The 13,997-nt window shown below is 45.2% G+C and overlaps 3 protein-coding genes across 5 annotated transcripts; 1 reads left to right on the forward strand and 2 right to left on the reverse strand.

Annotated features, from left to right (window-relative positions):
• Window positions 1-1,014: 1,014 nt before the first annotated feature.
• LOC115765997 (prominin-like protein) lies at window positions 1,015-9,845 on the reverse strand. 3 transcript variants are annotated; one of them, XM_030709765.1, is made up of 12 exons: window positions 9,467-9,845; window positions 9,256-9,403; window positions 9,073-9,198; window positions 8,822-9,009; window positions 8,509-8,673; window positions 7,713-7,840; window positions 7,320-7,655; window positions 6,799-6,878; window positions 5,772-6,723; window positions 5,572-5,711; window positions 5,346-5,505; window positions 1,015-1,477 (listed from the first exon to the last, which is right to left on the reverse strand). In XM_030709765.1, the coding sequence occupies exons 1-11, from the start codon at window positions 9,750-9,752 to the stop codon at window positions 5,346-5,348; spliced, it is 2,709 nt and encodes a 902-aa protein (XP_030565625.1). In that variant the 5' UTR covers window positions 9,753-9,845; the 3' UTR covers window positions 1,015-1,477. The 3 variants fall into 3 exon arrangements, with proteins under 3 accessions (XP_030565625.1, XP_030565626.1, XP_030565624.1); XM_030709766.1 differs by lacking the exon at window positions 1,015-1,477 and adding an exon at window positions 1,799-1,827; XM_030709764.1 differs by lacking the exon at window positions 1,015-1,477 and adding an exon at window positions 4,668-4,745.
• LOC115766000 (Krueppel-like factor luna) lies at window positions 1,484-4,538 on the forward strand. The gene is made up of 2 exons (XM_030709768.1): window positions 1,484-1,791; window positions 3,162-4,538. Exons 1-2 carry the CDS (start codon window positions 1,720-1,722, stop codon window positions 4,512-4,514), a joined length of 1,425 nt encoding a protein of 474 aa, XP_030565628.1. The 5' UTR covers window positions 1,484-1,719; the 3' UTR covers window positions 4,515-4,538.
• Window positions 9,846-10,115: 270 nt separating the features above from the next.
• LOC115765999 (mediator of RNA polymerase II transcription subunit 15) lies at window positions 10,116-13,997 on the reverse strand. The gene is made up of 5 exons (XM_030709767.1): window positions 13,869-13,997; window positions 13,093-13,807; window positions 12,286-13,033; window positions 12,086-12,228; window positions 10,116-12,031 (listed from the first exon to the last, which is right to left on the reverse strand). The coding sequence occupies exons 1-5, from the start codon at window positions 13,919-13,921 to the stop codon at window positions 11,462-11,464; spliced, it is 2,229 nt and encodes a 742-aa protein (XP_030565627.1). The 5' UTR covers window positions 13,922-13,997; the 3' UTR covers window positions 10,116-11,461.

The raw sequence follows: 13,997 nt of genomic DNA on the forward strand, positions 1-13,997 counted from the left end.
ACTGGTGAGCGTAGCTATAGACCCCACACCACGCCGTACGGGTTTTGCCCATTAATGAAATCTGTCTGCGTCTGGACTTTTGCACACATGTTGATGTGTGTGTTAGCTGCCCCCATGTCGGACAATGCGGCTAATGTACATGCAAATATATGCAGTAAAGCCGATATATTAATGCTGATCCAAAGTGTTGTCTGTCTGGACAAAGCCACTGACCAGTCCAAGCTCAAGCCTGCTTTTTTGTTGTGTTTATTTCTTCTTCTGCCTTAAGCGCTTAATCACGAACTTCCGTAGCAACAAATGCGTCAGCCGCAGCTTCAGCTTTGGCGGCGTCAATGGTATGGCCGGGCCTCAGACTCAACCATGGCTTCGGGGTGTGTCTGTGTGTGCCTCTCGCTACATACATACATACATACATATATATATGTACGTATATATATATATATATATATATATATATATATATATGTGTGTCATTTGTGTGTATTTGTTTTTGCCTTTGCTGTGCACGCTTCATGTGCATGAACAACAGCTATGAATAGATAGCTCCAATGGAATTTTGTGTTTTCCCCCGAACGCCCCGCGGCCGAGAGCCGTGTGGTAAACAGCTGATGACGTCCATGCGCTTGTTACGTGCTCTTAGTGTGTTTGTCGCTACCTTCTGCCTGCTAAGGGCCCTGCGTGGGCACAGACCTGACCTTTTACCGCCAACACAACACAAACAGCCCCTACGCTTCGGCCATATGTAAGCGCTGCGGGGGCGTACTATAAATACCTAGAGTAGTGAGTTTTGCTTTCGTGACACGAGCCTCAATCGGCTTACAAAATAAAATTCTAGTAAAACATGCACGCTTTATCACGCGCACGAATTAACACAGAAATTGAAGGGGCGTTAACATAAAATGTTTTGTTAATTGAAAATGCTTATGAAAATAATATTGTTAAATTTGGAAAAAATTTCGAAATAGAAAAGAAAAATTTCACTTACTCAAATAAAAAGGAAAGTTCAAAAGTTTGTAACTGTATCCTATACTTCATATTTGAAAAGTCGTGTTTTGTGAGTTTTGGTTTGTGCTCGGGACGTGACACGCGCCCCGCTCTATCGAGAGCTGCCCACGTTGTCACTGCCTGATGCCGAAATACGTACGTACATAGGCAGTTACAGCCGCAGTTATGTCCTCCGCTGGGTTCCAATGCACTGGTTGCTTCGCCGACATATTCGATGACGATTTTTGTACAGACGCCCAGCACACCCCCGCGCGTTTCGGCTACCGCTGCAGAGTACACTTGCAAGTGATTACGTCGACAGCATGCGCTCCCTGCACTCTCACACTCTCACCAGCTCGTATGCCTGTGAGTGTGTGCGCGCGCTGCGACAGCGATGGTCTGGTGGAAGCTCGCAGTCTGAATGTTGTTCATTCGTCTGTTGAATTCTGAACGCTACGGTTCGCTCACTCGGGCTCTCTTCAAGCAGCCGCATCTAGTGAAATATATATAAAAAAAATAAATAAACTATATAAAAAGGCTAAAAATCTTGTGTAAATCAAAAAGTGCTCACACAGATTTAGATAAGTGATAAGAAAAATTAAAAGAAAGAAAAACAAGCCAAACCAAATAGACTCCAGTGCCCCTGCAGTAACTCTCTGTGCAGGTGCCAAAGACAGTTGAATAAGTGCAAAGTGCAATTCAATAAAAATTTAAATAATATTTACTACATACACAATGGATATGGATACGTTGCTGCTGCCGTCGCCGCCTGCAACGCCCCCGCTTCGGGATAACAAAGTGGAAAACGTAAGTCCAAGTGACTCAGAGCTCAAAGAGATTGACCTACAAAGTGGAGCGTGTAAATGTGTGTAAATTAGTGCAGTGCAAACTAATTAAAATTAAATGCGAAAAATGCAGCCTGCACACACACGTTCACACACACACATACATATACATACATATATACAGCTACAGCGAATTCCCGCATTTAATTCGTGCCCCCAGACAGTGGAGACGCCTTCGCTTTTGACAAATCACGCAACAAAAAAAAATATATATGGCAAGGCAAACCATTAAGTGTAGTGCCCGCTCGCTTGCACTCGCCGCATTTCTAAAAACAAAAGTCTCGCATCTCGTTCGCTCTAGTGTAGCGCTATGCGATCACGCAGCGGGCATGCTTTCACGTGAACACCGCATGCACAGCGAGTGACACAAACACAAACGCACACATACACGTACACATGCACACATATAGGGCGAACATTGGACTCCACAGCAATGTGGAGATGTCGTAGTTATATTTGCGCGCCTTGTGTGTTGCTGAGAGCGCGTCAAAGAGAGCGTCTCCCAATTGCGCTGCTGACGTAGTCAGAGGAGCGCATTTGTTTGAGAGCATTCGCGTGCGTGTGTGTGTGTGTGTGTGCGATTGTGAGAGCGCGCGAAGGTGAGTTGCCAATTAGAAAAGGCAAGCGGCACAAAAACAAACACAGCCAAGCCCCAGACAGGCACCGACGTCGACTGCAGCGTCTCACATAAAATATGTCACATTTTTTCGCTTTCGGCTTATCTGGCCCGCAAGCAAACAAACAAAACACGCACACAAACACACACACGCACACTTAGAAACGGTAACGTGCCGAGCCCATAAAAATCATTGAACGCAGCGCCATTTTTAATGCATGCTTTTGGGCTGCGACGCAAATACAAAAATATTCTTCATTTATGGCCAAAAAGGCTTTCGAAAGTTCAAAAAACTGGCATTAAACAAAACCAGTAAATGACATGGCCGATAGTAGCCGACCGGTAGCTACCCTGTAGACAATTTGCGACACATTTCAAGGCGTCACTATTATTTTGCGTGTATATTACCCGATTGAACTGTGTGCAGGGTATACAAAAATTCATAAAGTCGCGACGTGCATTAACCCCGCACTGGGCTCAGTTCAATTCGCGTGGGGGCCGTTGCGGCGGGTTAAGGTTAAATGTGAACGGCCTTGTCGCTGTTAACCGACGCCAACGTCGACGTCGACGTCGACGCCCGCGCACTTTAATTAGCGAATTTTCGTGGTTTTGCACCCGCTGCAAAAAGTTATTGTAGGTCAACTCAGGCAGGGTATAAGTGAATGTGTTTATTGAACCCGTTGCTAATCGAACTCTTCCCTTCTCTCACCTTTTAGGCCGCCAAGGACAAACAACAGGTCAATGAGAATCTGCTGAAGGCCAAGCTAAAACTGGTCGCCAATCAGAAGAGTCAAAAAACTGGCGCCGGCATCATAACACCCAATCCCTCGGACACGGAGGACGATGCCGCCGATGTGCTGCCATGCAAAAAGGCGCGCCTGGAACAGCCGGCGGTTACATTAACGCCTCCACCCGATAAGCAGCAGCAGCTGAAGCATGAGCACGAACACGAACAGGAGGCGGAGGATGCACTGGCGCAACGCGTCAGCGTCATTATGCGCGTCAATAGCCTGGGCACGGTCAGCTCCTCAACCAATGAGGAGAACAGCTCCAGCTCCAGCTCCAGTTGCTCCAATACTGGCGCACTCGGCACACCCATTGCCGATGACTATCCGGAGGAGAATGTGTGGCGCAATCTCAAATACAAAATGAATCGCAAACGTGCCGCCGAGGTGGCACTACCCACGGCAACAACAAAACCAACTGCCGTGGAACCATGCAGCACACCATCGTCAGCAACGGACCAGCAAAACAACACATCCTGTCCAGCGTCCGCGACGAGCGTCTATATAGCTGCAGCACCTGCTGCAAACTCACAGTTGCTGCTGCTGAGCAACGTTGCCGTTGCTGTCGCCGCTGCCGCCGCCGCCGCCGGTGCACAGCCACAATTACCAAGCCAGCTTCCAACTTCATCCGCATCTCCAGCCTTGTCCTCGATGGGAGGCAAACGCATTACCGCCGCCCAGGCGGCGGCCACACGCAGCCGCATCTACGAGTGCAGCTTTCCTGATTGCGGCAAAAACTACTTCAAGAGCAGCCACCTGAAGGCACATCAGCGCGTCCATACTGGGGAGCGTCCGTTCATATGCAAATGGGAGAACTGTGACAAGCGCTTCTCCCGCTCCGATGAGCTCTCGCGGCACAAGCGCACGCACACCGGCGAAAAGAAGTTCCAGTGCGGCGTCTGCTCAAAGAAGTTCATGCGCAGCGATCATCTGTCCAAGCACGTGAAGCGCCACAACAAGGACAAGGCGAACGGAGTCAATCGCAATGTCAGCTTTGCCACGGCGGCCGCCGAAGCAGCTGCCGCTGCCACTGCTGCTGCTGCTGCGGCGACGACAACGACGGCGACTGCGCTGTGCGAGCCAACGCTACAGCTGCGCGCAATAGCACCAGCTGCTGTCGCTGCCGTCTCCGCCTCGAGTCCACAATCACAACGCATGTCCGCCTCGTCGAGCCAATCCTCCAGCAGTCTACACATCTACAGTGCGCCGGATTTGCTGCGCCTGCAACAGCATCGATCGTCCCCGTTTGTGGCAACAGCGGCGTCGGCGGTTCAAGCCCGATAAATAGACGGACCACAATCTCATCTCGACACAGTATGAACCAGCTCAATCACAAAACTGGAGCACATCCATATGCGGGCCAGCTGGCGTTATAGTTTAAGACCTAGTTAAGAGCTATTTCTTGTCATCGTTATTCTAGATTCATATTACACAATTGTCCTTATGTCCATGGATATGCTGCACAACAACATGTTTCCAAGCACACATTTTAGTTTAGAGCTCTTCTGAAAATACCTAGTGCATATATATACTATATACTATATAGCTACAATTCTGTGATATTTAAGTTTTCTTAACTCTTTCTCTATTGTACAATAATTAACGCTCTTACACTTTTTTGTAATCATAACGAAATTGTATTTATTGCATCATGTGAAGAAAATAAGCATGGAAAATACCTGGTACAAAGCCAAGGTACAAATCTCAAGAAAACAAAAACAAAAAACAATGCGAAAATATATTTTCCGTATAAATATTTAAATCAAGTCTATCGAATGTGGGGGAATCTTTGGATCGAATAGGATGATCATTGAATACGCTAGATCGAGGGATCGAGGCCTCGCTAAAAATAACGACACTGTGGAGTATATACAGTTGGTCTGATATATAACTCAGTAATTACGAGATTCACTTGACTCTCTGTAAAACAATACGAACGATAAATACTGGCTTTTAAATAAATATATATCTATCTATATAAAGAGCTTCTCCTGCCACAAAATGAATAAACACCTGTAGCTGATTAGGCCATGTCTTAAACATTTAAATTTGGCACAGTTTGTAACAAAAATTAGTATATTTAACAATAATTTAAATTGAGCTGTCGATACGCACCTACTCTCGCTTACTTTTGTAGGCGTTGCCGGTTGTTGTACCCAACCCAGATATTTGGATTGGAGTGTCTATGCACGGGCAGTCGCCTCCATCTTGTTGGCCACCGCCGCAGATGATGACCGGATTGGGCCTATATGGGAGGCCTGAGCAGGTCGGACAGCTGAGGGAGATTGTCAGATCGTTACGGTCTGGCAGTCGTAGCTGGTAATCGAATGGGACTACTTACGGGTAACCGTCGCGCTCCAGATATAAGATTTTGGCCACATACACTGGATATACCCTATAGAGGCAGATCAGTCGATGGGCCACATACAGGATCGGGAGGAGCAACAGGGCGCTAAGCAGCACGCCCAACCAGAATGCATTCTGCAATTGATCAGATGTTAATGGATATGAGATAATTATGGATTAATCTGGGCTACTTACGATCGGGTCAATTAGATGCTGGCAAACGTGCTCAAGACTGTTGGTATATAGATCGGAGAGGTGCTTACAGGGACCAACGTGAAGAGTGAGCTCGTAGATAATCATTTTAACATAATTGTCCAATTGGTCGGAAATTGAACCAGTTAAATTTTTGCCAAGATTTTCAATAAATTCGACGCCCTTATAGTTTATGAATTCTTGAGCTCGGATTATTGCCTCAATCATTGGCTGAAAGGTTTCATTAAAATCCAAGTTTTCGGACAATATAAGTCTATCGATCACCTCCAAGTTGCTCTTTATTTTGTTAACATATTTTGGAATTTCAGCTTCTACTTCCTTAAATGGTTGTATATCACGACTGACTGTGAAATAGCTACAAGAGCTCATCCACATTCTTGAATAGTCAGTCCGGCCCTTAAAAAAGTTGTAAATTAAGCTAAACCCCGTTTTAGTTACCAAATCGTCCATATCCTGTAAGGAAGTACGCGTCATTGGCAGACAGAGAACATCCGTATATAAACGGCTACGATAAAAAAACAATGGCTGCAGGACTTTATAAAGCAAACGCAGCTCTCTGTGAGTTATCAGCGCCATCTGAGACAAATCGCCTTTAAATGAATGCCATTTAAATTCATTTTCAGCCTCGTCTATTTGCAACATGCCCTTTAATTTCATGACATCGTATAGGCCCTTTTCTTTCAACAAATCGAAAAAGGTTCCATTTCTTTTGCAGTCGAACACATTTTTCGAAATTGTCGTTGTTGTCGTGTTCATCGCATTTCTGTCCTGCTCTTCATCGGCAACGGGTGCGTTGATCCTGGAATCCATGAAGCTGTTCGTTGTGGTAATAGTCGATCGACAGGCAGCATTATATGTGAGAAATCCAAGCATAAAATAAAATAGTCCAACAATCGTTATAAACGAGAACACGCAAAATATCAGCAGAACGGATCTGTAAGTTTTTTTCAAATGTTTCAAATAACAATGTCTCCCAAGTGCCAAGGCAGCCTGGCAATCAACTACTTACACTAGCATGGCACCAGATCCCAGGTTGTTTGCACGCACACACATGCCCCATACTAGGCCAATTATCAACATGACAATTATCTGAAATGAAAAGGTAATATATCCATTACGAAATCAACACACAACACGTTCGCACAGTTTAAACGGTAAAAAGTCGTAGCTAGTAGTATCGATGCTTGCACATTTCGATTATTATTCACATATCGATATATTCATCGCTCATTGCGATATTGATATATCAATGTAACTTTTGGCGATCTAAACAGTTCTATGCGCAATACATATATTTTTATCCTGAGCTCGGAGAAAATAGCTCCTTTTGAACAGACAATGTTAGCACAATGTTACCTCAATAATTACCGATTTCGAGAGTGGGGTAATTCCTATTTGTGCTTTATTGACACACATTTTTCGATGCTGCCACATGTGCATACGACAGGGTGGCAACACTGAAATGATATTTGTCGTTGGCGAAGGGGGTCAAGGGGATTGTCATGTTCTTTATGGTATTCAAGGACTTACCAACATTAAAGTGATGCAGACAATAATATTAATAGCAGTGCGATCGGTACCAAAGTTGGTTAGAATGTTATCTAATGATTTTGCAGAATTTATTGTTTTATCGTTAGCATTGTGCAGCATCTCGTCGATAATTTTCTTTAAATCTTCCCTTTGCTGTATGAGCAGGTCACCGCATCGATCCAACCTTGCAATTAACGGCGGAATAGTCGGATCCATAATTTTTTTTAAATTTTCACCAACTTCCCATAGGCGCTTTATACCTAGCCTTGGTATATTTTCTAAGTTAAGTTTAACTGATTTATCCATTGCCCCCCAAAACTTGGTTGAGTTAGGCAACTAAAAAAAAACAACTAAATTATTTTCAAAATTTTGTAATTGATCTGAAGTGCATACCCCATCCAAATGCATACATTTGGTTACCCAACTTTGAAAGCCAAAAGATATCATCTTCTCATCACACTGTGGCCTCTGACATAAAATGATAAATCCGCGATACGTCTCACGATAGTAGTAACGCATGGCTAGATTAAATATACAATAGATAGATAAGATTCCACACTATTTTGGAGAAATTCACTTTCTTGTTTCACTTTGTCGTTTAAAATCGGATCCATCAATCAGTCAATCATTTAGTAAGTCGGTCAGACAATCAGTCAGTCAGTCAATCAATCAGACAGTCACTCGCTCAGTCAGTTGATCAGTCAGTCAGTTAATTAGTCAGTCAATCAGTCAGACACTCAGTCAGTCAAGCAATCAGTTAAACACTCAGGCAGACAGTCAGTCAGATACACCATCAGACAATCAGTCAGTCACTCAGTCAATCAGTCAAGTAGTCCGACACTCAGTTAATCAGTCATTCAGTCAGACAATCAGTTAAACACTCAGTCGGTCAATCAGTCAGTCAATCAATCAGTCGGACAATCAGTGGATCACTCAGTCAATCAGCAAGTTAATCAGTAAGTCAATCAGTAAATCAATCAGTAAGTCAATCAGTATGTCAATCAGTAAGTCAATGAGTAAGTCACTCAGTCAGTCAGTCAATCAGCAAGTCAATCAGTAAGTCAATCAGTAAATCAATCAGTAAGTCAATCAGTCAGTCAATCAGTCAGTCAATCAGACAGACAGACACTCAATCAAACAAGATAGTTATATAGTATATATAGATTGAGTATATGAATTAGTTACTTACCATCCCGGAAATTGGCGACAAGGAACACAAGTCTATCCACATTCCAAATATTCGACTTCATTCGTGCTCTCGCCTCTCGCATGTTTTGCAATACTCGCTCCAAATCGACCAACGCATTCCCATCGGAAGTATCAGCTAGATCCAAAAATAGATGCTTATACGCATCTGCGGGGATCGCATCATATGAACAAAATTAATAAAGTAACAACGTAGAATACATATGCAAAGGCATAGATCTTATGATATTGGATGTATATCTATATATCTATCTATATACCCAAGAAGCTCTACATAGGCGAAATAATTTGCATACCAGTTGCCTGTTCGACTAGGTGCTCCTTCAGCTCCTGATAATTGGTGATGACCAAATGGTCAATATGATCGGAGATGCCTTTGAGAAAGGCGCAGATACCCTCGCCGGAGGACAACAGACTCTCCTTGGCAGAGCGCACGCCTCGACTGATCTGCTTATTGGCAATGAACGCAATGATGGTCCCAATTCTGTGTGCACTGGCGGCAATTAAGAAACGGATCCCACTTCCGGCACCGAGATTTCAGACTTACATCAATCCAATGAGCAGGATAACCATGATTACACTGAACACCACACGCAGCTTGGCATCTCGTTGCGACGTGCACGGCGGACAGCCTCGTTTGCAGCGACACCAGCACAAGGAACAATACAATATCCTGTAATTTAATTCAATTAGATTCTATCCTCTGCAGATGGACAACTATTTGGCTTACCCAAGGATCGGTATGACCAATATGAGCAACAGGAAGAACAGCAACCACAATATTAGCAGCTTATTGGCGGCCAGCAAACTCTTCCAGTCGTTCGATTTCATCTTGCGCTCTATGGTTAAGGTGCTGCCGTTCGAAACCGTAATATAATCTACAGAATAGGGAGATCGATGAGATGTTGCAGCTGTATGTATATATCAATATATATACCCACCACTTAACTGCATTTTGCCCGGCCTATAGAAAAGGTGAAGAAGGCCATTTGCTATAACGTTGACTGGACCCAAGCTCATATGGCTTACTTTGGTAATGTTTCTATGTCTTGTCTTCGGCACGTACTCGCTGAACATGGGGTCGGGCACATGGGGCTGGCCGAGTTGCTCGTGAACGGTGCCATGGCCCTGATAGCCCTCGCGCCACACAACATCCTCGGCACAGGCCACGAATGCCATGGAAGTGCATGCGACCAGACATTGGATCAACCAGTTGACCTTCTTCATCTTGGCAGAGTTTCGTGCTCTCCGACACCATGTAAAAATATATAAAATTTAACAACAACGATTTTGCATACGTTTTCTGTTTGCATCAGCTCGATGTGTTATAATTAAAACTAAAATAAATAAATAATTAAATACAAATACGAAATCTGAACCATACAATGTAATTTCCATAAATAAAATGAGCACCATGTTGATCTAGCAAAAGCATTTCAGCAAATTGACACTTCAATCAAAAAGGCCTTGATCTAACCCATTTGATTTAAAAAATAAACTTTTAAAAAACGTCTTTCACCAATTTCATAGAATCCACGCATCCGAGTGAAAGCGGAAGCTTGCTCTGCCCTTCTTCGGTGCTTATTGTCCGATTTTTGAAATGTTCATGTCTGTTATTTAACTTGTAGTAGGCCTTGAAGTTAGCTATGCGTCTAAATCAATGTCAAGTATCATTTAAATTTGATTGCCTATTTCAATACCTATTTATACAAAATTAGGCAAACATTCGTATATTTAGCTTAAATTTGATGCTTACTTATTCACGCTTACGTTTGTAGGCGTCGCCGGTTGTTGTACCCAACCCAGATATTTGGATTGGAGTGTCTATGCACGGGCAGTCGCCTCCATCTTGTTGGCCACCGCCGCAGATGATGACCGGATTGGGCCTATATGGGAGGCCTGAGCAGGTCGGACAGCTGAGGGAGATTGTCAGATCGTTACGGTCTGGCAGTCGTAGCTGGTAATCGAATGGGACTACTTACGGGTAACCGTCGCGCTCCAGATATAGGATTTTGGCCACATACACTGGATATACCCTATAGAGGCAGATCAGTCGATGGGCCACATACAGGATCGGGAGGAGCAACAGGGCGCTAAGCAGCACGCCCACCCAGAATGCATTCTGCAATTGATCAGATGTTAATGGATATGAGATAATTATGGATTAATCTGGGCTACTTACGATCGGGTCAATTAGATGCTGGCAAACGTGCTCAAGACTGTTGGTATAGAGATCGGAGAGGTGCTTACAGGGACCAACGTGAAGAGTGAACTCGTAGATAATCATTTTCACATAATTGTCCAATTGGTCGGAAATTGAATCAGTTAAATTTTTACCAAGATTTTCGATAAATTCGACGCCCTTATTGTTTATGAATCGTTGTTGCTTCAATCAGTGGCTAAAAGGCTTCATTAAAATTCCGATATCGATTTTCGAATAGGGTTTTTGGGGTAAACACGGCTCGTTAAACACTTTGTGGTTGATTATTATTGTAATTAATAGTTATACTTTACATAATTGATTTTATGGATATTTAATTATCATAACATAAGGGAATAATATCAGGTAGAAAGTGAATTGAATTGGCATCAATTTAAAGACGATCTGACTAAGGTACAAAAATCGTAAAAATATGGGTCTCTATAAAACCAGAATATTCATATCATAGAAATTTATATTCGAGTGGGAAATTGACGCGTCAGAAAATGTTCCGAGTATGCTATTGACTCGGATTAAGCATTTACATACATACTTTATAGGATTTAGTAGTTACCACTTAATACATTTCCAGAAGACGAATATAACCTTCTAATGCTCCTGGCAACTATATCAAATCTTATAGAAATATAGGGTAGAACAGCCCGAAGAGATCTCTGCATTGTTATTCCTATATATAGCTGAGGCAAATGATCTTTGGATCCGTGAGGGCTGCAGTTCATATACCCAAGAGCGTGCTTAGTTCGCACATGGCCCGTGGCTTGGATTGCGGCGAACAGGCCTGACGCACAGCCATTTCCCAGGTGTCCAGCAGATGCGAGAGTGAATAGTTCTTTGGCAGCTTGGACATGCGCGCTATCAGTGCCTGTTGCACGGTTTGCAGAAACGGCGTGGCCGAATATTCCTGCTCGGTGAGCGAGCAATCGGGCGATTGCCATGGATACTCCTCCGGCACGCTAACACTCACTGGCGGCACGCTGGGCAAACGCTTGTCATCCAAGCAGCATATCAAACGTATTGTCTTGTTATTATTTTGTGCGGTCGTATCCAGTTTGACCTTAAACTTGGTATCGAGCCGTGCAATCTCGCCCTGCAGCACATGCGGCACATCCTGCTCAAATGGCGTGGTCTTTTCCTCAAGGCGCGGCTTCTTTGTGGGCACGGGCGCGCATATATCTGTGCCAAAGAGCAGCTCCAAGCTGGGCCGGAAGGTGCGATGCAGCGTGTGATTCGCCAATGGGCTCTGCAGCGTTGTATTTATGACCTCCAGCAGAGGATTCGACGATTTCTATTAAAGTGTTAAAGTTTAGAGAGCAGTTTCACGGGAGAGGCATTAACTTACACCAAACTGCTGACCCGAGTAGGAGACCAGATCCATCTTCTCCAGCGCCTTCTCACACTTGAGCAGCGTATCCAGCTGCACACGCTGCGTGGGATTGCATAGAATCTCCAGCAATTTGCTCATCTTGGTCATCTTTTCCACATCTGCAAACACAAATACAAATTGGAATACATAATTTCTGACAAATTGTTGTGACTGACTGGTGCCATCGTTGCTGATCTTGCCCAGCATGCGCTTGAGCGGCTCAATGTATTTGGTCAGCTGCTTGTACTTCTCTCTATATAGCGCCTCCTCCTGCGGGTTAAATGGACTGTTGCCTGTCACCTGACCGGGCGTATTGATCGATGCGCTCGGCGATTGCTGGCGTATGTTGCGTTGCGTGTTCTGCATCATCATTTGCGGGCTCGATTGCGGCACCAAGGCCGGGCTGGGTATCATTTGTGGTGTGGGCATCTGTGGTGTAGGCGGCTGCTGTGTGGGCGTCTGGTTGCCCACTAATTGCTGTTGTTGTTGTTGTTGCTGTTGTTGTTGTTGCTGCTGTTGCTGCTGCTGCTGTTGTTGTTGCTGTAATTGCTGCAGCTGTTGCTGCTGCTGCAATTGCTGTGCATCAGCTGGCGAGGGACTGGATCGCATGAAAGGCTGCTGTGGCTGCTGCTGCTGGCCGCCAACAACACCGCCGCGATTGCCCGCAAACATTTGGCCCGCCTGGCCCATGCCCATATTTGGCTTTTGCTGCATATTGGGCGGCATATTGACATTCATGCCGGCCATGGGATTCATAGCGCCGCCGCCCTGTTGCACTGCGTTGGGCGGCAAGCCGCCGGGTCCGCCCACCTGCTGCTGTCCGGCCGGTCCGCCCACAACATTATGCTGTTGCTGCTGCTGCATATTGGATGGCATGCCCTGCATGCCCTGGTTCATACGCATCATCGGATTGCCCATGCCCATCTAATATATAATTTATGAATATGTATACAATTTTTGCAATATGCTGACACACTACTCACCACCATGGGCGACATTTGGTTGGGCATGCCGCCGGCTGCACCGCCAGTTGGTCCACTATTGGGTCCCGGGCCCACCATTTGATTGGGCATGCCGCCGGCATTGCCCACAATCTGGCCCTGGCCCTGCGAAACGGCGGGTCCCATAGCATTTAGCTGCATGCCGCCAGCACCACCGCCAGGTCCATTGCCGCCAGCCATTTGCTGCACTTGTACCATTTGTTGTCCCCCGGCGCCGGCGCCCATGGGCAATTGGCCACGTATATTGGGCATGGGCTGCATTTGCTGTTGGCCGGGTCGCTGCTGGTTCAGTGTTTGCAGCAAATTGGAGGCAGTACCCGGTCCACCGGGACCGGCCATTTGATTTGGGCCCGGCGCGCCGCCCATTGGCATCAGTTGTGGATTGCGATTGCCCTGACTAGCCAGGTTTTGCAGAGCATTCAACGGATCCTGCATAATGTTCTGTTGTCCCATTTCCGCGTTCGACGGGGCAGGCTGTTGCTGTTGTTGTTGGAGCTGCTGCTGCTGCTGTTGTTGTTGCTGTTGCCTTTGTTGCTGTGGCTGCGATTTGCGCTGGGACGCGTCCTTGTAGTGCATAAACAATTTGGCTACCAGTCCCAGGTACTCATCCTTAGTGTGTGACTTGCGAAAAATATGATTTTCCATCATGCTGGCATTTTTATTGGGCTCCGGCCCATTTTGCGGCAACATGTCGTGGCTGCCACACATAGGAAAGCCTCATTAAGAAGACAATATTATCTTGAAAAAAGACTACTCACATTTTCGAGATGACATTCTGCCGAAAGTTTTGGCTCTGCCACTCTTCAGCCATGTTTCAATTTAACAATTTAGTTTTGTTTAAACAACTTTATTTAGATTTTTAATCAAATTTACGTACTCGCGTCCGC

This window comes from Drosophila novamexicana, unplaced genomic scaffold (genome assembly GCF_003285875.2).
Source record: "Drosophila novamexicana strain 15010-1031.04,08,12 unplaced genomic scaffold, DnovRS2.1 tig00001059-arrow-arrow-pilon, whole genome shotgun sequence".
In the NCBI taxonomy this organism is placed as follows: domain Eukaryota; kingdom Metazoa; phylum Arthropoda; class Insecta; order Diptera; family Drosophilidae; genus Drosophila; species Drosophila novamexicana.